Source organism: Engraulis encrasicolus, chromosome 1, assembly GCF_034702125.1.
Source record: "Engraulis encrasicolus isolate BLACKSEA-1 chromosome 1, IST_EnEncr_1.0, whole genome shotgun sequence".
NCBI lineage: Eukaryota > Metazoa > Chordata > Actinopteri > Clupeiformes > Engraulidae > Engraulis > Engraulis encrasicolus.
The window spans coordinates 23,541,728-23,568,457 of record NC_085857.1 but is presented as its reverse complement, the minus strand read 5'-3'; the positions used below and the strand labels follow the sequence as shown (position 1 = coordinate 23,568,457).

The 26,730-nt window shown below is 42.3% G+C and overlaps 1 protein-coding gene across 1 annotated transcript in view; it reads left to right on the top strand.

Moving 5' to 3' along the window:
* Positions 1-26,730, top strand: part of cacna1ab (calcium channel, voltage-dependent, P/Q type, alpha 1A subunit, b) — a 349,885-nt gene that overhangs the window by 280,982 nt on the left and 42,173 nt on the right. Inside the window, exons 30-38 of the mRNA XM_063208046.1 lie at positions 4,920-5,019; positions 5,338-5,498; positions 6,676-6,816; positions 8,034-8,235; positions 11,372-11,536; positions 18,323-18,433; positions 20,029-20,112; positions 25,079-25,195; positions 26,315-26,380. Of these exons, the coding sequence (XP_063064116.1) occupies positions 4,920-5,019; positions 5,338-5,498; positions 6,676-6,816; positions 8,034-8,235; positions 11,372-11,536; positions 18,323-18,433; positions 20,029-20,112; positions 25,079-25,195; positions 26,315-26,380 (1,147 nt within the window). The remainder of the gene's footprint in view (positions 1-4,919; positions 5,020-5,337; positions 5,499-6,675; positions 6,817-8,033; positions 8,236-11,371; positions 11,537-18,322; positions 18,434-20,028; positions 20,113-25,078; positions 25,196-26,314; positions 26,381-26,730) is intronic.

Sequence of the window (26,730 nt, the reverse complement as noted above, 5' to 3'; positions counted from 1 at the left end):
GGAGGTGGGGCGACACTGAGGACATAGGCCACAGGACAGGACAGAAGGAACTAGTTGGACTTGTACCCTCTCTGCTTGGCTTTGTTGAGTGAGCATCCAAACCAAGCAAAACCTCATCAAGAGGCCCGATTTTTCATTAAGTCATGTCCATTACGGCGAAAGCCACCAGAAACTGGTTCTGGATCAGTTTGCCTTGGCCATGTTTGAAAATAAAGCTACATTAGCATGATGGCCAGAGCGCTACTATTTATTTATTTTTAAAAGCACTCGCACGTATGGCACGATATTTATTGTTTGTTTTTATTTCATTTACATGGCTGTAGCTCCCTGTGGCGTTAAAGGAAATTACAGTGCACGGTAGCAAAATCGCTGACAGAACGTTTATGAGTGACTGAGGAAGCTTGTACATATGCTATATACCACCAGTGTATCCACACACGTCAGTGCATACACGGGATGTCGATATGAATGGCTCTTTTTTTTTTTAAATAGAGAACTTATCAGACCTGGACTGCTGGAGACAGGCTGATAAGTCGCAAAATGAAGCAAAAAAAAGCAAAAAAAAAGCAAAAGCAAAAAAAAAACTTTTTTTTTGCAATTTTTACATTGAAAAATCACTCCACTCCACCCACCCCTCACATTACCTTGAACACCCAAGCCCCAGCCCCTGCCCCTTACCCTACCTTATCTTTCCCTCCTCTCCTCCCTCCTCTGTCCATACCTTCCTATTTACCCCTCCTTGTCAGCTTTTCATTCACAGTCATCCTTTCCCTTTCCGCATCCCTATTTTTTACCCTCCACCATCATCCTCCCATCTGCTTGAGGCTGGCAAGGAAAAAAAAACAGATGCTCACCTACTTGTATGGTGCTTCCATTTGTTGAGTCATGGATCAGGGAGGGAGAGAAAGAGGAGATAGAGAGAGAGGGAAGGTAAGAGAGAGGGATAGAAAGAGGAAGAAAAGAAAGGTAAGGTGCTAAACGAAGGGATAGCTTAGTTGCAGGTTTCATTCAGATCATTTATGTCTTTTTTTGTGTTCATGTCTTTCACAATTTCCCCATGTCCGAGTTATCTTTCTCTGTGAGCTCTTGCAGAAGATGTACACCAAACCAAAGAGTAGGAATGCATGCTTTGCATAAACTAGCATAAAGGATGTTAGCCGTGTGTCCGACACTGGTAAAGAACAGTACTACAGTGTAGTGGTAGCTAGACTCAACAAATGCTTGCTCGACTAGCATCCTCTTTATTTACTTACTTATTTTCAGATCTGAATGACACCACCATTATAATCAACATTAGCATGCATGCCCCCATCCAAGCAACTATGCTTACGGCTAGCTTTGGGTTTGGGTTCCGCTAGAATAGACAGATCCGGAGATGCCTGCCTGATCATGTCCGTTGACCCAGTTCTTTGTTGTTGTTGTTGTTGTTTTGGGGTAATGTTTCCTCGTCTTTTAAACTGGCAGCCAATGTGGATCCAGTCCGCCACTGACTTGACCAATGCTGTGTCCGTCCGCGTCTTGTATTTATTTTATTGCATATGCCATTTTTTTGCGGTGTGCCCTTCACTTCCTTGGACTGTCAGATGGGTACGAGAGCGAGTAAGAGGAGTTGTCTCCACAACTCCCTGGGCTACAGAGGGATGTCCCAATCTATAGCAAGTGGGACAGGAGCAACTCCTCGGCTATCGATCCAGTCAGGACAAGGTGCCAGGAAGGGCTGCCAGACAAAAAAAAGTACAAAAAAAATGTCTGCCAACTCACGTTCACTGTGAGCTTTGGGCTAGCATGCATGCTGCTGTAAAAAAAAAAAAAAAAAAAAAGACAGCTACAGTCGATACCAGAGTTGGCCCTGACTGACCCAAGGTTCATCACCTTGTCCCTATGGTGGTGTTCGTAGGAGTGACTGTGTGTGGAGAAGCAAAAGATATTCTCAACACATGCAATACTCACCTGTTTTCGATATCAACCACGGTATCAAAAACAGATTGCTTGGGACCTCAAAAGGTCATGGGAGTTGCCTTTAGTACTTGTAGCAAACTTGTTTCTCCATAGACCACTCCTAGAGAACACATCTTTCAAAAAAAAAAAATTTACGCCTCAGAATTTCTTTCCATGTAGCAGTGCAGATTCTGACTCTTGTTTTTTTTTTGTTTCTTTTCCCTTTTCTTTTTTTTTTTTTACATTTCGGATGACTTTGCCCGAAGGAAAAAAAACAACTACGCAAGGCCACAGCAATTAACTTATCTACATCTTTAAACATGATTATCTGTACATGATGTGCACACGCAGGCTATCAGCATGAAGTGTGTCCCCCTGAAAGCATCAATTACCCCCAAAGGCAAACGCGTTTCCACTAGAGATAATCATTAACGCATGTAAGAATTTGTTAATGAAGTAGCCTCCAGTCATTCTAACATCGATGTAAAGCAAAGTCTGTACTGTAAGGCTAGAGTGTTGTGTGATACGATAAGAACGGCCTATTCAGGGGTGTGAAGGTAAGTGGATAGATGGTGACAAATATCCTTTTTTATTTATTCTTTTTAGCAGCCTACACCAAGTTCCCCTTTTTATTTTACAATCCTTTTTTTCTGTCTCTCATCTGGATGTTTCTTCTTCACCACCAAAACTCCCTCCCCCTCTTTTTATGTGTCCGTTTGTCTTCTTCCTCTCTATTTCTCTCTCTCTCTCTCTTTCTCTGTGTTTGTATGTTTGTATGTCCTTTTTCTGTCTGTCTTTCTTTCTTTCTTTCTTTCTTTCTTTCTCCGTCTCTCTTTTTCTCCCTTCTATCCTCTTCTTGTACTGTCTTTTCTTGCTGTCTCTGATCATTTCTCGTATCTCCGCCATTGATGATGAAACAGGAGCCTCACGCGGTAAAGTTTTCCCCCTTTTCAAACTCACCCGTCGCACGGCATCCCTCGTTGTTTTTTTTACCTCCTCCTTACTTTCCCTTTTCCTCCCTTTTTTTAACTCCTCTTAATCGCCGACCGGCACCCCACACTCTACGGCTCTTTCTCCTTCTCTCGCACGAAGGCTTCTCTCTCTTTCTTTCTTTTTATATGATGCCCCCCCTCCTCCTCCACCCCGGTTGCTCATCAAAACAAACATCTTGGTCAACACTGACACCTGTTGACAGTCATCATAACCTTACTTGGTCAGTCCTTTGGAAGCATCTCTGGAAAGGGCTACCAAATCCCCCTCTCGCAATTGATCCCTAAACCACATCTTACTCTTACCGTAACCCGGACTGTCAGAAAAAAGATGAGGCGCACACAAGGCTTTCAAGTTCAAAAAGTGTATTGTGGCCGACAAGTTACAAACGAAGTCATAGGAAAAAGCTGGAGCTACAGGCGTTTCGGACCTAGTCCATTATCAATGTCTCCAGGACTAGGTGGACTAGATGGAAATGTCTGTAGCTCCATCTTTTTCCGATGATTTTTTGGTGAGCAGTCGCACCAAGCAACACACGATTCAAAGTTAAGGCGCAGACGCCAACCATTTTTGGTCTTCTTACTTTAACCCTACATTGGGAGGGCCAGTGACATTTTGACCTATTGAATAATGTCACCTCTGAAGACCTCAGACTTACTCCTCGGAACTAACACAGTCTTGAAATTCTACGGTCTTGGACTGAAGTAGTCTGGGTCGTTTTTTTTCTTTAGATTAAACTGCCTTCCAGTTCTTCTGCATTGTAGGCTGTCCTCGATTGATTATCGATAGAAAATTCTGGGCCCAGCGCCAAGGCTCACACTCAGTCAATCGTCCATCGGTTGGTTTGTCCTCTTCCTTCCTCTCATGAACTCCCATAGTTCATAGTTAAGGACAATGGATGGACTAGAGCCGCTTGATTGAGTGTCTATAGCCGTTACACCGTCTTACGGTGGCCCTGTTTTATTCATATTTTTTCCCTCTAGCCAGGTCATTTTTTAAAAACTCCAGATCACAAGATGGAATCGATGGCCCCTTCACGCTCACTACCACCCATTCTCAGCTGCCTTGAAATATTCTCCGACAATTGTCTTTGTCTTGGAGTACAGACAAGCACAGAGACACACAATGGCCTGAGTGATAAAGCAAAGAGTGAAGGAAAAATTTGTGCCCTACACCATTTCCCGTTTCCTGGCTGTAATGCGCAAAAGGGAGTCTATGTTCTCTTCCCTCCCCCACCATCATCATCTCACATTCTTTGGCAGAATGTGAGAGAATTAAATTCCTTAAAAAAAAGAAAAAAAACGTTCCGTTTTCTTTGCCTGATTTCGCCTCCCTACCTTTTGAAATCTTCTTACAAGCCCTCCCTCCATGTGAGATGTACTGTGGTATAACCAACCCCCCCCCCCCCCACCCCCCACCCCCCGCTCTGACTCACTCCTCATACTAACAGCAACACAATACAACATACAGACCACTGAACACTGCCCCCCCCACCCCCCCACCCTTATTCCCCCATAACCGCTCCCACCCCCCCTTTTGCGTTTCGACGCAAAAAAAACAAACAAGCAAAAAAGAAAGAAAGAGGTTTGGCTGGGCATTGTGTCTGACAATGCCTGATGGTTAACAATGGTTACTATTGGATGTGTCATGACACGGCATTGACGAAAGCATCTGTGATGAAACCAGACATGATGTAATGATTTTTTCCCCCCAAGAATATTTTCCCTTTTTTTCCCCGTCTTGTCTTCAAGAGAGAAAATCAAAAGAGTTTGAGCGCGTAGACGATAGCCCACTGCAGTGTGCATTCTAACAAAAAACCCTAAATAATGATGTCTTACCTTCTCTGATACCTTTTTTTTATTCACTTGCCTGTTGGCATGAAGGAGATTGAAAAAAAGAATTGACCTAAAATGCACTCCCCAACACTGCACTCCCCGTTTTCTGTCATTGGTGTTTTTGACTATGTTGTTGTTTCTTCTGCCTACCACCAGAGGGAGCAGCAAAGGGAAAGACATCAGCACAATCAAGTCACTCAGAGTGCTGAGGGTGTTGCGACCTCTCAAGACCATCAAAAGACTGCCCAAGCTAAAGGTCATTTTGTGTGTGTGTGTGTGTGTGTGTGTGTGTGTGTGTGTGTGTGTGTGTGTGTGTGTGTGTGTGTGTGTGTGTGTGTGTGTGTGTGTGTGTGTGTGTGTGTGTGTGTGTGTGTGTGTGTGTGTAAGTGTGTAAGTGTGTAAGTGTGTAAGTGTGTGTGTATGAGTGTGTGTAAGTGTGTGTGTGTATGTGTAAGTGTGTGTGCGTGTGCGACTGTGCGTGTGTCCATGCATGTGTCTGTGTTTTTGTGTCTGTGTGTCTGTCTGACTGTCTGTGTGTGTACTGAGCTCCTCTTGCTTGCGTTGCCCCCTACAGGCCGTGTTTGACTGCGTGGTGAACTCCCTGAAGAACGTGCTGAACATCCTGATTGTCTACATGCTGTTCATGTTCATCTTCGCTGTGGTGGCCGTGCAGCTCTTCAAAGGCCGCTTCTTCTACTGCACGGACGAGTCCAAGGAGTTTGAGAGCGACTGCCGGTGAGAGAAGCATGCGTACACTACACGTACAGTGCAACACATACAGTACACACACAAGGAAGCAGGAGCAATCCTACACTGATTTGCGCCCCATGTGGCACCCCTCTGGCCGCTAAGAAGCGCTAATAAGCGCTAATAGCATGCTAATAGCATGCTAATAACATAGTAATGACCGCTATAGCGGCAATACCAATGTTAACAACATGCTAGTAACATCATCATAGCGAAATAACTCGTTTCGCAAAACACGGGGACTATTCACATTGGACTAGGAGATTACTGGATTGGGACTGTCTTGTGGTTTGTTGTGCAGGGGACTTGTACAACAGCAAATATGTACTAATCTCCAGAGAGCAATACATACACAGAGACACCATGTAATGTACATGGACATGCAAGTGAAACACTCTTTTAAAGTATTGCCAGTCTTGATGGGACTGTTTGAGTGGTCCAGACAAAAAAAGATACAGGTGCTTTTTTAGATGGGACTATATGGGACTATTTCTGTGGTATTGTGGTTGTGCAGGGGAAAGTGTGGAGTATACTAAGAACATGGTAAACCAGTCGTAGTTAACCTACAGGTAGTGGTAAACCTGCTAATAGATATACGTCCCTGCAGGCATCATTTAGTTGAAAAAATGAGGACTCCAGGCCCTTCTATGAGATGATTTCCTTCTACAACAAGGTTAAAGGGACACTGTGTGAGATTTGTAGTTGTTTATTTCCAGAATTCATGCTGCCCATTCACTAACGTTACCTTTTTCATGAATACTTACCACCACCATCAAATTCTAAGTATTCATTATGTCCGGAAAAATAGCACTTTTCATACATGAAAAGGGGGATCTTCTCCATGGTCCGCCATTTCGAATTTCCAAAAATAGCCATTTTTAGCTGCAAAAATGACTCTACTTGGACCATACTAGAAAATATTTGTTTATTACTTAGTAAACTTTCATGTAAATATCAAATTTGGTGATAGCCAGCCCAGTTTCAATGAGCAGCATAGTTGCAGTACCTTTTTTGACCATTTCCTGCACAGTGTCCCTTTACGTTAACCTGGTTCACTACTGAACCAGGGTTTTAGCATACCCCCATGGGGTACAATGGACTATTTAGATGGGGCTAATCGAGGGGCCTAATTGTGTGGCGTTGACTTTGTGTTGTGCTTCTGCAGGGGAGAGTACCTGGTGTACAATGGCAATGATGAGGTGAAGGCGCAGAAGCGGGAATGGAAGAAGTACGATTTTCACTACGACAACGTGCTTTGGGCCCTGCTAACTCTCTTTACTGTGTCCACTGGAGAGGGGTGGCCGACGTGAGTATGGACACAGACACACACACACACACACACACGCAGGCACGCATTCACGCGCAGTGCACACACGTACACACACACACACACGTACACACACACACACACACACACACACACACACACACACACACACACACACACACACACACACACACACACACACACACACATACACATGCATGCAACCACATGTGATACTTTCAAAATAGTCACAGACATCAGCCTTAAGCTACGTACACACACATCGCTGCTATTTACTAGCTTCTCGCTTGCTCGCCTACACACCACTCTCTCATGGAACGTTCGCTGGAAGTTCCCGCGCACACACACACACACACACACACGCATGCACGTAGGCACGCATGCACGCAGGCACGCATGCACGCATGCACGCATGCACGCAGGCACGCACACACGCAGACACACACACACACACACACACACACACACACATGCATGCAACCACATATGAGACGTTCAAAATAGTCACAGACATCAGCCTTAAGCTACGTACACACACATCGCTGCTCGCCTACTCACCATTCTCTAATGGAACGTTCGCTGGAAGTTCCCGCGGCTTTAACTGCCAATGTACAGGCGAGACGTACCGAGCTCTGCATTCCAATTGGTTACTCGCTTACTTGCCTCGCTCAAAGTTCAAATATTTTCAACTCGGTATCCACCCATATCGCATCGCTTGTACAGTACTCGCCTACTTGCCTGCATGTCTCGCTGGAACACATTGACATTCTGTTGACTTCATTCGCAGAGCGAGTAACTAGTAGCGACGTGTGTGAACCTAGCTTTAGCATTAACAGAAATGACAAAAAATTGTATCATGAAATCCAAGAACAAAACATTTTGGAATAGCTAATTTCCCCAACCATTCATGTGCTTCTCTCTCTTTCCTCCAATTTCCCTCTCTTCCTCTCTTCCTCTCTCGGTTTCTGTATTCTTGCCTCTCCTCATGTTTCTTCCTCCCATCTCTGCCTCTCCTCTCTCCTCCTCTCTACTCCCCCTCCTCAATATGTTTCTTCCTCCCATCTCTCCCTCTCCTCTCTCCTCCTCTCTACTCCCCCTCCTCAATATGTTTCTTCCTCCCATCTTTCCCTCTCCTCTCTCCTCCTCTCTACACCCCCTCAACACTATGTTTCTTCCTCCCATCTCTCCTTTTCTCTCCTCTCTCTTCCTCCTCCTCCCCCTCCTCACCACTACAGGGTGTTAAAAAACTCGGTGGACTCCACTTACGAGAACCAGGGCCCGAGCCCGGGGTACCGGATGGAAATGTCCATCTTTTACGTGGTGTACTTCGTTGTCTTCCCCTTCTTCTTCGTCAACATCTTCGTGGCTCTGATCATCATCACCTTCCAAGAGCAAGGAGACAAGATGATGGAGGATTACAGTCTGGAAAAGAACGAGGTACGTATGTTGTTGTGTTGCGTTTACAGGTGTGTACTGTAAGTGTGTACTGAGGTCTGTTAGCAGACATAATGTGCTAATTCCACAAAGAGAGAAGAGCTAATAGTGCAGTGGCTTACCAAAACAATCGTTCAGTTTGTGATACAAGCATGAAAATTGATACACATGTAGCCAAAGGCATTCTAAAAAGAACTGGATATGGAGCCATCGTGAATTTTCAACATGGTGGCCATATCAGCCATTTTTCAAAATGGCCGCCAGCAACAACAGTTTTCTTGCGAGTGATGGATATAATATGACATTTTAGACATATTTACCATTCATACTACTTGGTAAATGTCTTATGGATAATTTAAAAGTTGTCATGAATATTCAAGATGGCCGCCATTTTCAAGAAAAGGCCATTGCGGTTACGGAGCTGAAAACAGCATGAAATTTAGAACGCTGCTTCCTTACGACCCAGTACTGTACTGTACTGTACTATACTCTACTATACTGTACTGTAATGTGAAATACCGTACTGTACTGTATGCTACTGTACTGTACTGTACACAACTGTACTGTACTACACTCTACTATACTGTACTGTAATGTGAAATACTGTACTGTACAGTACTGTACTATACTGTATGCTACTGTACTGTACTGTACTGTACTTTGCTATACTGCACCGTAGTGTATGCTACTGTACTATACTGTACTGCACCGTACTGTATGCTACTGTACTGTACTATACTCTACTGTACTTTTCTATAGTGCACCGTACTGTATACTACTGTACTGTACTGTACTCTACTGCACTTTTCTATACTGCACCGTACTGTATGCTACTGTGCTGTACTGTACTACACTCTACTGCACTTTTCTATACTGCACCGTACTGTGTGCTACTGTACTGCACTGTACTGTACTTTTCTATACCGCACCGTACTATGCTACTGTACTGTACTGTAGTGTACTGCACAGTACAATTATAGAACTGAAACATGTAGAGCATTCTGAGGTCATGTACAATAGAAAGCCAAAAAAGTGTAGTGGGAATGACTTATGTTACTGTTGCCACTCAAACTCTTGAAGGTTATGTCATGTGGCATTCATGTCAAGTTCATGTTAAGTCATGTGGCATTTTGTTATTAGATGTTAGATATTTCTCTCTTCTGTGGGTAAGGGTGGCACATGTTGTCCATCAGCTGTCTGTTTTGAATTAGCAATTGAAGTACTCACTGACTTACTGTAATGCAACGTGTGACACAATTACTAGGTGAGGACTTGTTTGCAAATTCAGGGGAAAAAACAATTGACCTCTGCCTATACTTACTCAACACTTATCAACAGTATCAACAGTAATCTGTAATGCCATTATAAAGATGGCTGAAATGCACTCAATATATGCACAGTGCTACTTGTGAGAATGTAGAATTAGGTGATCTTGTGGGTTCTTCATACATATGGAGAGGTCCTGACTTTTACCCTCTCATACAAATAAAAAATATCTGTTGTGGAAAACAGAGGATGGAGAACCTGCTACCTTGGACATCATCTTGCACTGACACTTCCCCATTCAGATGCTGAGCAAGCATTAGCAGCGGTCGTCTATTCTCACCATAGTTTTAGTGTGGGGAATGTTCATTTGAATTCAGACCAAGAATCTTCTCAAATCATTCACAATGGTACATTTGCTGTCAAGCATGTAAGCACAGACTTATACTTTCACACTATGTACTACAATAATCGATTGGGTAATGCAATGCAATGCAGGGAATGGAAAATTAAATTCAATGCCAATGCAGTTCCATAATCGATGCAATCATTTTTTCAAGTTTCAATTAGGCCTACTTCCGTGGATATTTCAGGAGCAAATGAATGTTAAATTAAATAAAAGCACTTCAAAGCATTGAAAACTGCAAGACTGACAGAAAGCAGCCAAAAAATGTTGCTCAGTATCTGCCTACTTGTATTGCCTCATCATGACTGATGAAACATTTACTTTACTTTCAATAGAAATGTAATGCATTGCAATGCATTGTAGAATGGAATGGAATGGAATGGAATCGCTACCTCCCAAATCGTAATCAAATCGTGAGGGTAGTGCCAATGCACACCACTACTATGTACATTTTTGCACTTTTCATCAATCTGGTCAAGCAGACTACCATTGCCCTTTCATCTCTGCTGAGTTCGGGACTATTAACATTGTCAGCTAAGTATAATGTCATGTAATAACAATGTAATGCATTACACAACATGACATTGTATATGACATAGTAGATTTTTTTTTTTTCGGAGGCCTCCTAGAATTACAGCATATACCATAAGGAAACACCATGCAAAGTGCTTTTGTCAGTTCCGTAATGGTAAAAACCCTTAACAGACTCCACTATTGTATGACTATCTGACATGGGCTGCCATTTTGAAAGAAACAGTGATACTATACTGTATATCAAGTATAGAATGAGCTAAAAGGAAGCTTCTGGTTAATTCCAAAGTTCCAAATTAGAATTCTGCATCATGAAAAATGACTGATTTGACACCGATATCACCTATATCAGATAAATCATACAAGTGACAGCGGCCATCTTGAAAATGGCAGCCATCTTGAATATTCATGACAACTTTTCAATTATCCATATTACATTTACCAAGTGGTATGAATGGTAAATATGTCTAAAATATATTATATCCAAGAAAACTATTGTTGCTGGCGCCCATTTTGAAAAATGGCTGCCATGGCCACCATGTTGAAAATTCACGATGGCTCCATATCCATTTCTTTTTGGAATACCTTTGGCTATATGTGTACCAATTTTCATGCTTGTATCACAAACTGAACGATTCCTTTATATTTTGGAGCTAAGTTATTAGACTATAACTAAAAGAGTTTAATCTAACGATTTAGCAATTTTTTACTGCCATTCCTGTGGCATGTTGTTGGACACTTTTGCTTAATCTGAAAGCTTTTCTCATTCACACATTCACACACTGTAGTGCACCATGAAAGGAACAGAACAGTGCAACTTTGCATATCTTTTCTGCTAATACATTTATTCACATGCAGAATGACATTTTCAAACACTGATACGTTGTTTAAATATTCCATGTAACTCAACACATTCTCCGTCACTCCTTTTCTCCACAGAGAGCCTGCATAGACTTTGCTATCAATGCAAAGCCCCTGACCCGCCACATGCCTCAGAACAAGCAGAGCTTCCAGTACCGCATGTGGCAGTTTGTCGTCTCCCCGCCGTTCGAGTACAGCATCATGTCCCTGATCGCACTCAACACCGTAGTACTCATGATGAAGGTGAGATGGGCATGCCATTCACAGCCAGGGCCGGATTACGTAACACCAGAGAGAGTAAAGAGAGAGAGGTTCCATTGGCCCATTGTTTCCGGGTTCTATTATTGCAAGGGGGAGGGGGGGAAATCCCCCTTTAGGCAGACCTAGGCAGACCTAAGGACTGTTCTATTCAATGCTAGGAGCATTATGATACGCCCCTTTAGGCAGACCGGAACCTGGTCATGTTAGGTGCCCATAGCAACCTATTACATTGGCATATCTCTATATACTTAAAGAATCTCTGGTGACACGCAGGCTAGATATGGCTGCAGCCTAGTTAGTCCGGGAGCCGTGGGGTTGAACCCAGATTTCTTTGATAAAGTTTTTTTTTTTGCTTTATCTTATAGATTTTAGGCAAGTCTTCAAGATTTCAGACGATGCCCGGCGATATCCCTTGAGCATTTCCAGATTTTGATCCTTTATTGTCCCATAAATGCAAATTATGACAAAAAACTAAAGACACCTAATATTACTGTGAATAATGTTACAAAATGTATCGAATTGCTTATATTACCTGAAAAACATTCACATTGGACTGCCTTAACACTGCCCTTATTGAAACAAACCCAATATGGGGTAATAATTAACCCTTTCATAACAGCAATCCCACAAATAAGGCGAGACACTGTAGGTGAATAGGGTTTTTTTTTTTACTTACAGATATCAATATGAAACTTTATCAGATGATTACTCGTATGAATTGGAGAAATACATGTATTACAAGTTTTCTACATTTTATGTTTAAATATGCTAATTAGGCTATTATCTAATTAAATATGCACTAATTTGCATATATTTTGATGCAATGAATCTGACCACCTGAAAATGCCAGCTTCAAAATTCCTTTTTTATTTTGTTAATATCGTACATACAAGAATATTTACTGTGGTTAATTGTGGCTATCTCCTTTTGTTATCCAGGTACAGAGAAAATACTGCTAATAACCTTAAAAAATGCGATTTCGGCCTATTTTTATGCATGTAGTTGCAGGGCTTTTTCCAGGATTTTTTAGTATGAGGGAGGAACGGGGGGGGGGTCGTCCCCCCCTTCTGCGGTGCGCAAATTTTTTAAAAATGAAGGTAAAATGGGGCTTTTTGAGACTATCTGAGGGGGACATTTTTTACTTTTGTGGACATCTTAAAAGTACAATGTTAATGCACTTCAAAATTGCTGAGAAGAAAAAGGAACATAGGCTATTCCCCTCCCAATATGAAATGCACAGATTAAGCCATTAAGCAAAACTTGAAATGTATTCTGGTACATAGGTAAATATTCATGATCTGGCAGGGAGCTGGGATGAAATTGGTCAGGGGGGCAGATTTTTTAAAAGAGAGACCAGAGAGGCAATTACACTTCTGCCCTGAAAATACAATGACTCGCATATGAGTACGCTAGCCTATGAGGCTATGATTAGACTACCCATATGGGTTACACTTTTTTTTATTGCATTTGGTAGGCCTACCACAGTAACAGCAACTCAGTAATCTGAACAAGAGTGGATGCCAACCAAACACATTTCCTCTAAATAACAATTTGGCAATATTGAAGGCTTGCACATCAAAAACCTAGGCTACACCCCGAGACTGTCCAAGAAAATACTGACTTCACATGACGTGACGTGATGATGATGACAGTTGAGCAAGTGAGCGCACAGAGAGCCTGCCATGTGCCCTCCCTTGCCAAGGTCTCAGGAGGAGTAACATAAACAGTACTAGCCACGTACTTACAAGATAGGTGTATAAACCGAAGCTATTTCTTCTCACAAAGTTAACAGGTTGAGCGTTTGTTAGCATTTATGCTAAGCGGAGAATTAGCTATTCTAGCGCCAAAGTTTCTCTCCAGCTCTTCTCCGTCAGTGGAAGCGCTCGATACTCCCGACGCTTATCTTATTTCAAAACTCCCCCGACTGTTTGTCTGTCTGCCTCTGTCTCTATGTGCGGGACGCGCACACTGTCTTTTGCGCCTTCTCTCGTTCACACGTTCCTGCGTTTATTTTAGGAGCAAAATACAATTGAAAGGGTTAAAACATCTACTCGCACACGTGCGCCCTTTCCATTATTTCGTTCGCACAATCATTTATTTTAGGGGCATATGCGAGCAAACAACAGGGTGGACGCAGGCTCCCCCCCCCCTCTCTCTAAAAAAGAACTTGTTGCGGCCCAAACAGTGAGTAACTTCACCAGCATTTTTCAAATTATCACGCTGCAAGCATTTGAACAGGAGAATTTTGGCTGGTTGATCTAATGTTCAGTTCGACACAAGGTGCGCCCTGAGCTCTGCCGGCATCTTGCAATGGTTCGTATTCAGACGTGCAGAAAAGTTACTATTATCAATGCGACAGCGCGATGCTGTCTCCATTTTCGACCATTTAGCACTTTAGATTGTTATTAGATCATTATTATCATTACAATGTTGTGGATTAATGAGGCTTTATGACTATGTAACTTTATATTGAGAAATGTTCTAGGTGCGCTCAAAAAAAAAAAAAAAACATGAGGGCGCATCCACGGAGTATGAGGGCGTGGCGCCCTTATTTCCCCGTTCAGAAAAAGCCCTGAGTTGTATAAATCAGGTCATGAATGACAAATCAACAAATGCCTCAGTAAAAACATTCACAACATTGCTTAGAATAAGACTGTAAAGTATGGAACGGATTGTGCATTATGAGATCCTGCATAACATCACATCATGACAACATACATGACAACATCGCCGGTAGGTAGCCTACCACAAATAGCCAACATAAAAGAAAAATAGTTAAAAGGGCATGGCTAAAGGATGGTAAGAATTGTAACAGGCACACTACAGAACAACTCCATAGAATTACAAGACCATAGCTGCTAATAGTGCAGACTTAGACATGGGTCCTTCTACGTATACTTTTCACAAGGCAAAAGCTCATTGGATGGGTGACGAATAAAAAGGCTTTCCTGTGTATCCATCAGAAATAAGTTGTTAAACTTATGCAGAAAGCTTATCTGGACAAGCTAAAAGCAGTTTGGGAAACCATAGTGTGGTCAGATGAGACTGAGCTAGAGTTATTTGACCTTAAAATGGGAGGTAGACATGGCAAAAAATGCACCCATAAATTCTATGACCTCTGGTCTAAAGCACATCCTACTATCGGTCTGTGTGGATAGTATACACACTGTAAAACTTATTACAGTTAAGGGCCTCACTAATTCTATTCAAATAGCATATTTTTCAAAAACATGTTCAAGTGTCAGTCACAAAATTAGAGCTGAGCAGAGTTTGGACTTTCCAGCAGGACAGTGTTGATCAAAATTCAGCAATGAGTTAATGCAAAACAACAAGTACAATGTCTTGAAATGGTCATACCAATCTTGAGATAACACCATCATTGAAAAAGAATGAATTTATTTGAACCAGGATGTCTATAGAAGACAGATGAGTAATCTGACTGAATTAGAGGGGCTCTGGATAGAATAATTGGCAACTATTTAGTAGCAAAGAGAGTTGGCGTCTTCGCCTAGAACTTAGGATCGCTTGTTGCTTGGTGCGACTGCTCACCAAAAATAGTGATACTAGGACAGTCAAAAAGATGAGGCGCACACAAGGCTTGCAGGTTCAAAAAGTGTATTGTGTCCGACAAATTAACAAAAGAAGTGAACGTTGACTTCTTTTGTTAATTTGACGGACACAATACACTTTTTGAACCTGCAAGCCTTGTGTGCGCCTCAACTATTTAGTAGCACCAGGCAGCTGAAACTTGTCTTCTTGTATAGCCAGTATCCAAAGGCCATTAGATCAGCAAAGGTGAGCTCCACTTCATATTAATGGTATACCTTCTTTGGGGTGCCCATATTTATGCACACGCATATTTTTGTTTAAATCCACATAACATTCTTTCTATAACACCTATGAAAATTCTTCCACTGCTGAAATGTTTCTCTTTCCCTACAGTTTAACATATGTTAAAAGGAAGTTGCTACTTTAAAAGCTCAACGAGAAATAAACCGATGTAATGATCTTCCAAAAGGGTGCCCACACTTTCTCATGGCACTGTACATCCAGTGTATCCAGACTGGTATTGAATGATCACTTAAATCCATAAAGCCATCAAATAAGATCTGTACATGCATTTAAATGTACACGGAAAGACCTATATACACTGCAACATACAGTACCGCATGCTCAGAGACAGAGAGAGAGAGACAGAGAGACAGAGAGAGAGAGAGAGAGAGAGAGAGAGAGAGAGAGAGAGAGAGAGAGAGGTCTAAACATAGGAAAACAGATATACATTATATATACTGTTGAGTCAAAAAATTAAGTAAATTCAGTGTATCCTGACTGGTATTAAATGATCACTTGATTACCATTCTTTTTTCCCCATACCACCAACCTTGTATGTGACATGCTGATACTGTCTGGAATGCCATAACATGCCGACACAAAGTTAGTGGCCTCACTGGAAAGTTGTTGGAATGGTGCCAGCACATTACCAATTGATGTCAAGTGATATCCAGCTTTTAGGGTCTTGATAACAGAGCCTTTACCAATACCAAAATAGGATGCCGCAGTGTCACACCCTGATATGGCATGGGCTGGTAAAAGGTCAATTACAATGTCATTTTGTGGATTTACATTTTTAATTTTATCTCTTTCAATGTTAATACGACCACCACTGAAATTATGTACTTTGTAGGCAAACAAATAATCAGCCAAAAATTATGTAATTATTACTTACAATTTTTATTTTGTGTTACAACAGCACAGGAAGAGTAAATAGCAATGTATGAAATGGTGAAATTCTGTGTTGAATTAGTAATCCTGTCTGGGTATGTCTAAGCTGACACCACCAATATTCGCCTAAATGTTACATATTTCTGCTTGACAAACAGCTAGTTATGTAATTGTCTAAAATGTATTTGGTACGAGGACACTTTCTCCACTCTGATGTGGCAGGCCTACCACCCAGAATGCTCTATGGTTAATCATAGTGCAGTTATGAAGCTGTCAAAAGCTTGTGGGCTATGGCTGCAGCGAAATCAACATGAAAGGGTTAATATCTGAAATTGGCACATCACCCACTCTTATCCTGATGGGTAAGTGTTGGACAACTACAAACAGCAAAACCAAACAACCCACTATGAGATATAAAGCCACGTTTGGCGAAATGTTGGCCTTTGTGTCTCCGACTTGGAAAATCAGGCTTTTTGGGTGAATGCCCCGCCCCCAAACATGCATGACCCCACCCCCACTGATGTCCACACCTCACCACCTGTTCTTATACACATTCCACCATGTAAACGAACACAAAATAAGTATGGTATAGGGTATTTGGTCAGCATAACATGAATTGGGAGCCAAAGACTGTTGTAATCTATGGAAGCAGCACATCAAGCATAAAAGGCTCAATATCTGAAAATGCTCAAGGGATATCACCGGGCATCGTCTGGAATCTTAATAGGTACACCTTAGGCAACCACAAACTGCAAAGAAAAAAACTTTATCAGACGAAACTGGGTTCGGCTGATATTTGGCTTTTGGCTGCCGGACTAAGTGGCCCCATACCTGCCATGGGGCCCCTGATTGGCCAAAAGTGAAAAAATGTGAAAAAAATGTGATAAAGATGCAATATTGAACATTTCACGTTGCGTAGAGCACAGTTGGTAGACATGTAATCCCTAGCTCATAATTTTGACACTGTGTATGTACATTTGTCACGAAATTTGCTTTCTGGGGGGGCCCACAGAATCCTGTAGCCTAGGAGCCCCAGGCCATCTTAATCCGGCCCTTTTCACAGCACTCTAGTTCAGAGGTGGCCAAAGTAAAAGCAGACATATGTAATATGGTGTATGGTGTTTAAGTACAACACTAGCACATGATATGACATAGCGGTTACACCAGTTATTCCATTGTACTAAATTAACTTGTTTTCATAACCAGCCAAAATGGCTCATAGATCTTAATCTTACTAGCCAAACACACACTCACTAATGCGTCAAAGTGGCTAGTAAGTTGGTCTTTTCTACCAGCCAAACTGAAATTTCACCTGTCTTTGGCCGGTTGGCTGGTTTTAATTTAGAGCCCTGATTGTACCTGATAAGGTGGCCAGGCATTGCTGGGAAAACAAAATGATTCAACCAGTGCAGAATCAGGTAAATCGCTCTATACATGAGCTCTCCATTTTTGTTTTCCCCTGGCTGCGCGACCCTGTCTGCGAACAACTCAACCTCTGATTGTTGGAAACCGCTGTCGGTCAAAAAATTATTAGCTCACGTGGTTGGCTACCAGTGCCCCTCCTCACAATGCTGTGTTTATAAACAAAAACAGAAACTTGTATAGTAACTGTAAACCAGTTAATAACTGAAAATACTTGTGTTGAAAGGAAACTATGGCAGATTTTGTTTTTTACCTTTGCTTTTACTTCGGCCACCTCCGCCCTACTTACCAGTCTGAATTAATTATACTTATTAATAACCAATAATTAGGTGTTTTCAACCACCTATTTATACGGGGGAGGGGAGGGGGGGGATGGTGATATGGTATCTGATTAGCTTACAGGAAGTAGAAAACCTGCTAATAGCCCAATTGTAGTGTTGTGTGGCTGTGACACTGTCAACATGAAATCAAGAGTGTTTGTGTGTGCGCGTGTGTGTGTGTGTGTGTGTGTGTGTGTGTGTGTGTGTGTGTGTGTGTGTGTGTGTGTGTGTGTGTGTGTGTGTGTGTGTGTGTGTGTGTGTGTGTGTGTGTGTGCGTGTGCGTGTGCGTGTGTGTGTGTCTCAGTATAACGACGCTCCCGAAGCCTACGACAAGGTCCTGAAGAACCTGAACATAGTCTTCACCACACTCTTCTTCATGGAGTGTGTGCTCAAGATCATCGCCTTCGGCGTCCTGGTGAGTCATACGCTCTTTACACACACACACACGCACGCACGCACGCACGCACGCACGCACAAACACACACAGACAGACACACACACGCACACACAGACACACACAGACACACACACACACACACACACACACACACACACACACACACACACACACACACACACACACACACACACGAGTCATATGCTTTTTAGACACACACACACACACACACACACACACACATACACACACGTACACTCACGCACACTCAAGGACATGCTTCCTTTTAGTTTTTGCTAGTTAGTTTTGCTAATTACCAAGAAAGCATGATGAAGCATGATAGAGTTTGTGGGGACCCACATTTTGTCCCCGCAAAATCATTTAACTCATCTTTTAGTCTTAGTGGGGACATCTGGGTCCCTACATGGTGAGTTATGTAGGTTCACACACACACACACACACACACACACACACACACACACACACACACACACACACACACACACACACACACACACAGACACTGTCTCTTCCCCTCCTGCTAAATGAACCCATTCACCTCAACCCAAATTCTCTCTCTCTCTCTCTCTCTCTCTCTCTCTCTCTCTCTCTCTCTCTCTCTCTCTCTCTCTCTCTCTCTCTCTCTCTCTCTCTCGTTGTCTACCTCTCGTTGTCTACCTCAGGGGTTCCCAAACTTTATCATGACAAGGCCCCCCATATACCGTTAAATTCCAGCCAAGGCCCCCTTACATGGGTCGTGCTATACTATTTTTTTTCGTGCACCCCCTTTCACGCTCATAGTCTGTGTATGTGTGTCAGTGTCCCATTGGGATATGTAAAATAACTATAATTTTCATAGTTGCAATAGATTATTATGCCGTTTTTAACTAATTGGAATATCGTTTAGCTGATTGTGGTCTATTTTGGTTCACATTCATTAATAAATGATTTATTTTTATGTGCTATACTTTTTCCTGCCAACCTTCCGCGGCCCCCCTAGCATCCCTTCACGCCCCCCAGGGGTCCCCAGCCCCCACTTTGAAAATCACTGGTCTACCTTACTCTTCGTCCATATCTCTTACACTCTCTATCTTTCATGACTTCCCCTTTTGTTTCATAACCAAATGGTCCACATAACACACACACACACACACACACACACACACACACACACACACACACACACACACACACACACACACACACACACACACACACACACACACACACACTTTCACATATCCACACACTTTCACATATCCACACACACACACAGTTCTATCCGGAGGAGGATGCTAAATATATTTGAGAGATACCAGCCATTACTTTTTCATGAAGTAGGTTTATTTATTTAGAAGATGAGCTTTTAGATGAGGCTTGTATTTCCTGACCTACAAAAAAGTATGTCTCAGATATGCACTTTGACAGTAAGCCCCTATGGCCTCATCAACTTCCTCAATAAGGATCTCGTCATGGTAACAGCCTTCCCATTGGCTGTCAAAGTCAAACCACCCGCCTCTCCCTGCACGTGATTGGCCCTTAGGCTTGCCAGTCATCCCTTAGCTTGTTTATTGGCTGTAACATATTTGAACCTATATTGTCTGTTCCTGCAGAATTATTTCATGGACGCTTGGAACGTTTTTGATTTTGTTTCTGTACTCGGGAGCATCACGGACATCGTCGTGACAGAGTTTGTGGTAAGTCTTTCCCAGTGACGAGGATTTATTTGGAAGAGACTGAATGAGCCACTTTTCTGTTGTGCAGAAAAGAGTCTGTGTGTGTGTGTGTGTGTGTGTGTGTGTGTGTGTGTGTGTGTGTGTGTGTGTGTGTGTGTGTGTGTGTGTGTGTGTGTGTGTGTGTGTGTGTGTGTGTGTGTGTGTGTGTGTGTGTGTGTGTGTGTGTGTGTGTGTGTGTGTGTTTCCGTTTCCGTCTCCGTCTCCGTCTAGTTGTCTATGTGCGTTTCTAAGGTAACATGTTTACTTTAATTGAAAATTGAAGTGAAAATATGAGTTAGCTATTTAGCTCAACCCAAAGTTACAATAATATTATAACACACGTTCATAAAGACATGAAGCCCTACTGCCAACCTGCCATCTTGCCCATAAGCCTATGCGGTATAAATAAATGAAGAGTTCAGATGCAAAACCCCCTAACTCCATTTCTGAAGACCTACACTTCTATATTTTTAGAGAACCCCGTTGTTGGTTTGGTTTACATTCATGTACTTGATAACACATATAAATAGTTATATTACATAAATAAAATAAAAAAATATGCAATTTTGATAGTTTTGTATTAAATAAAAATGAATTAAGATTATTTTCTGAAAAGTCACTTAGGGGGTTTTGCATCTGAACTCTTCAAATGATTATGTCTGTGATGCCCCGGTAGTTCCTCTACCTCAGATGGGGAGAACCGGTGGCAATATTTTGACTTTTTATGACCCCTGCTGGTTTGGAGGCAGATTCCTTCCCCACAATGCATATCCACACATACTACAGAGCATGGCAAGATCTGAACTCCTTGATTTTGACAGTAGTTCATCAAGTGGTCAGTAAAGGCAGCACATCGTATATTTCTAAACATGGCCGCCCTACCAAATTGTGAAATCATATTTTCTGGGTGTGTTTATGTTATCCGTTTGTGGGTATGTGTATTTGTGGGTGTTTTGTGTTGAGAGCACATTATGAACATTTTTATGTGCATGTCTTGTTGAAGTGTTGTTGTCTGTGTATGTGTTGTGTATTTGGTACACATTTTTAACACAGTGTTCCTCAGTGGGTAACAACAACTGGCTAGTCATTTTGTGGGAGTTTCTCACTATGTTTTGTTATGGTGATAGTGTGGGCGTTTAATATTGCTGTTTAAAATCTCTCAGGTCATCCCATTAGCAATGAACTTTCATAGCATTTTAAAAACAACCATGTTTACAGGTCAAAAACAACTAACTGGTCTAGTTGTGGCTGTATCAACATGAAACAATCTTGGTTCAATACGTAGAATTGAATTAAACATAGTGAAGACTCAGAACCTTTGGGTGGCCTGACGGAACCAATCAAAAACCAAATCTGTGTTTTTTTATTGACAGATTTTGCCTGTTGTTGACTGTATCCATAACGAGTATTATTCCTGTTTTATCTTTTCACATGCTTTCTTTATTCCTCTGCTTTGTTGGCACACCCTTCCCCCTCCCTTCCCCTTTCCCCTTTATATAAATCCATCCAATCGAAAAAAAAAAAAAAAATCAAACAAAAATGCACTATGAAAAACACATCATGTTGTTCCATTCACCATGACCCCCCTGGCTCCATGTGTTTCCATGACAACCGACGCACAACTCCAACAACAAACAACTACTTCAACAACTCCAATGAAACTCACTTGCACCCCCACTTCTTAAAAAAACAACACCAAAACCAACAAAACAACACAACACAACAAAACGCATCCATCTACTGCCTCCCCTCCACCACATGTAGAATGCGGTTGGTTTGTAATTTCTATCTCAAGCTGTAATGCATCCATTCACCATGCTTGGTCCTCCTCAGACTCGTCATTCTTCTCTGTCCTTCCTTCTTTCTATCTCTTTGTCTTTTCCTCCCTCTCGCTGTGTCTGAAAAACTCAGAAAGTTACATCTGACAGGAGACGGTCGTGATGAAGAAGCAACTCAACTGCCTAGCGCGTTAGCATAGCTCCATTCATCTTTGCTAATCCAAACTCTCATCAATTTACCATGAAACAATTCCTATAGTCAGTACCTCAATAATAAGAAAGATATCTTTCCACGGCCATTGGCACTGCACAGCCTTAACTTTCTGCAGTTTCTTCTGTCCAGTCTCTCTTGTCTTCCAGGCTCTCTCTATCTTTCTGCAACACCCCACCCCACCTTCCAAACCAACTGCATGTGCCTCAGTGTGCTAAAACGCCTGTGTGCCTGAGAACCAGGGTTGCCATGCCACACAATTACATACAGTAGCTAGCCAGACCTATTAAGGAATGGCCTTATTGCAACACACCTCTCATACAGTAGAGTAGAGTGGGAATCAGGCTGCTATATGGCAACACAATAAATTGGCACGAGAAGAGATTGATGATATTAAAAGGACACTGTGTGAGATTTTTTAGTTGTTCATTTCCAGAATTCATGCTGCCCATTCACTAATGTTACCTTTTTCATGAATACTTACCACCAGCATCAAATTCTAAGTATTCATTATGACTGGAAAAATTGCGCTTTTCATACATGAAAAGGGGGATCTTCTCCATGGTCCGCAATTTTGAATTTCCAAATATAGCCATTTTAGCTGCAAAAATGACTGTACTTGGACTGTACTAGAAAATATGTGTTTATTACTTAGTCAACTTTCATGTCAAGATCAAATTTGGCAATAGGCAGCCCAGTTTCAATGAGCAGCATAATTGCAGTACCTTTTTTGACCATTTCCTGCACAGTGTCCCTTTAAAGAATACAAAAACAAGGGGCAGGAACAGTAGATACAGTATGTCTGAAGGCACAGACGTACAAAGCCTGATTGAAGTTATTGCATACAGTTTCAGTTGCTAGCTTTCTTTTACAGTAATCTGATGTGTACCAGAACAACTTCTCCTTCTGCAATGAGCACGGGTTTTTTTTTTCCAACGATGACCAATAATTTGTATAGAATCACAGTGCATATGCACATTGAAGTAGATTCAGTCTATTTACAGTAGTTTCAGCACCTCTCAATCTTGGGCACTTGCTCTTGCACACGCTTTCACACACTAACATAGCATTTCACTTTCTCTCACACAGACACACATGCAGTCATACAGTCCAAGTTGCATCACTCACATAAGCACATGGATTTGCTGTGCCATCTCCTTGAATGCCATGCACTTGAGCTCGAGTTGCATGAGGATACCCTTCCATCCCCCCTCTTTCGCACTTATCTCCTCTCCTTTTCCCCCTCTTTCTTTTGCTCTCTCTGTATCTCTCCTTCCTCCTTTTACCCTCCCCCCCCTCCCCAATCTTCTCCACCCCTCTGCTCATGCCACTGCGTGTTGCAGTGCTTTTGCCTGTTCGCTAGGGGGTGCTGCTCATTGTCCCTCAGCACAGCTCTGAAACTTGGGTGGGGAAGTGATAGCTCAAAATGGACCATCACTTAACCCTTGTAAGGTGTTCGGGTCATTTTGACCCGTTTTCAGTTTTTAGCTTGAGAAAAATAGTATCAGTTATTATTCTTTCACACTGAGATTCACTGGCTTTGGCTCATTTTCAGTGAGGAACATGAATCTGCTAACCCCCTTGGTAATCCTCCCTGCACATTTCTATTACACAGGAGGTGTTCCCAGGTCATTTTTACCTGTATCAGTTTGGGGAGCTTATACATCAATATTCTCTAAACTCTCTCTCTGCTTTGTAGGAAATTGCACTACCGTCACTCAAAGTGGGTGGGCTAAACATGATATAAACATGCAATGTCATCTTTTATGGGCCAATTGAGATTTCACTTCACCACCTGAGCCAATGACCTTAGAGCAAGGTTAAAAAAAAACATCCCTCAAACCTTCCAGTGCGGTATGCTTAGGGACTTCCTGCCTGTTTTTGTGATGCCGATATGTGTGGAGCCCATTCCCCTTGCTTGTCGCAGAGAATCAGTGCATTTGATGATGAAAACCTTTTTAAAAAAGAATACTTTTGTTGCTTTAACTTGATTGGATGATGACCGTTCAGATATTGTGGTGTTTTTTATTATATATTGTTTTGTTATTTATTTTTCTTGAGTGTTGTTTTTTTGTCTTGTCTTGTTTTGCTTTGTTTTAAGCTGCCTTTCCCCCTTTAAATCATTTCATTTTGCTGTACTATATGGTCAAATGTAGCATATTCATTTTGTTCGTTTAGTTGATTATGTGTGCCTGTAGTTAGTGTCATTTTGAGTTCATTTCCTTGCCCTGACGTTGCTTTATGATTTGTGTTGACTTACTTTTTATTTTTCAATTCTTTTTATTATTTGTTTTTTTTTTGTTCTGAATTAGAAACAACAGAATAGTCCACATCGAAGGAACTAATTGAGCTTTTGTTTCCCCTTTTCTTTCCCTGTCTCATTTATCTATCTCTTCTAAAATCTCTCCCTCTCTCTCTCTCTCTCTCTCTCTCTCTCTCTCTCTCTCTCTCTCTCTCTCTCTCTCTCTCTCTCTCTCTCTCTCTCTCTCTCTCTCTCTCTCTCTCTCTACCTCTCTCACATTATCTTTCGTCTTTCTGTGTCTATGCAATTCTCCTTCTCTTTGCTACTGACCTCCTCTCTCTCTCTCTCTCTCTCTCTCTCTCTCTCTCTCTCTCTCTCTCTCTCTCTCTCTCTCTCTGTCTCTCTGTCTCTCTTCCTGGGGTCCTTGATCCCATGTCATTATGTGCGCACGTGTGTGTGCACACACGTGTGTGTGTGTGTGTGTGTGTGTGTGTGTGTGTGTGTACGTGTATGCGTGTGTGTGTGTGTCTACGTGTTGTGTGTGTGTGGGCGCACACGTGCCTGCGTGTGTGTGTGTGTGTGTGTGTGTGTGTGTGTGTGTGTGTGTGTGTGTGTGTGTGTGTTTGTGTGTGTGCACGCGCCTGCGTGTGTGTGTCTGCGTCGGTGTGTGTGTGTGTTCGTGCCTGCACCTGTGTATATGTGCTGCTGTGTGTGTAGAATAACTTCATAAACTTGAGCTTCCTGAGGCTCTTCCGAGCCGCTCGACTCATCAAACTGCTCAGGCAACAGGAGACCATTCGCATCCTTCTGTGGACCTTTGTGCAGTCATTCAAGGTAAACAGAGAACAGACACACACACACATGCATGCACACACGCACGCATGCGCACACACATACGCACACACACACACACACGCACACGCACACGCATACATACCAGGGCTTGGCACTGGCACCAGCCAACCGGCCAAATGCAGGTAAAACTTGGCTGTGGCTAGTAATACTGTCAGTGTCACTAGCCAATTTGGCTGGCATCTTATTCCTTGGTATGACATACAGTACGCATTATAGCCTATATTCTATTGTTTGCCCCTTCTGTATCAATTGTTTGCATTTAAGTTCAAGACAAAGCTCAGTAACTCAGCTTTTATTTGCTTGATATACTTCCATGTAGAAAACTATACACTCATCCTGGTTAAGCACCTCATCTTCTGAGGTTAGAAGTATGCCATCATAATAAAGAAAAGAAAACGATATAAAATCGGTGGCTAGTGGAATACCTGTATGGCTAGTGACTCGGGAAAACCACTAGCCACAGAGGACGGTGGGTGAAAAAGTTAATGTCAAGCCCTGGTACATACACACACACACACACACACACACACACACACACACACACACACACACAGGTCAAAGACATTTTTGGGCTCAGACGTCAGGTGGCGCCGCGGCATCTAATGCCCATAAGTTAATTACCAATTGGTGGTTTATATGCTGCAATGAATATGCGTCTTAGATAGTCCACTAAAAACAAACCAAAAAGAAAGAAACAATCAAGACACTGGCTGTCATTGCGCCGCCCTGACGTGTGCTACTGCTGAAACGTCACTGACACACTCCCCCCACCCCCGCCACACACACACACACACACACACACACACACACACACACACACACACACACACACACACACACACACACACACACACACACACACACACACACACACACACAATGACTGACCCTGCCGTCTGGGTCATCCATATGTTAATGGTCCTCTATTCTACATTTATTCATTGTCTGTGGTGGATTATTGTGTAACTTCGCTGTATTCAATTTACCTGTTCAATAATTCTCTCTCTCCCTCTCTCTCTCTCTCTCTCTCTCTCTCTCTCTCTCTCTCTCTCTCTCTCTCTCTCTCTCTCTCTCTCTCTTTTCTCTGCCATCCCACAGGCGCTGCCGTATGTGTGTTTGCTCATCGCCATGCTGTTCTTCATCTATGCCATAATCGGGATGCAGGTTAGTTGTCTCACTTCCCTTCGAACAGCGATGGGTATCGCCATCTGGTGGCTGGTGGGCATAACTGCAGTGACTGCCATGGTTTTGGTATTACTATGGGGATGTAATGTTTCTGGGGACTGTGCAGACCACTCTCTTACTCCTGTATAATGCCCGTATTTTTTCAAGTGTGTTTTTGTTATGCTTTGGATCATGTTTGATTTCTTAGTCTAATTCCTCTCTCATTTAGTAACATATCATCATATATCATTTGATGCTACTCACATATTTGCCATTGCAGCAGTTTGGTATAGGCAAAGAGGGACCGAGGGCTATCAACTAGCACAACAAATTGTGCATCATTTATCATA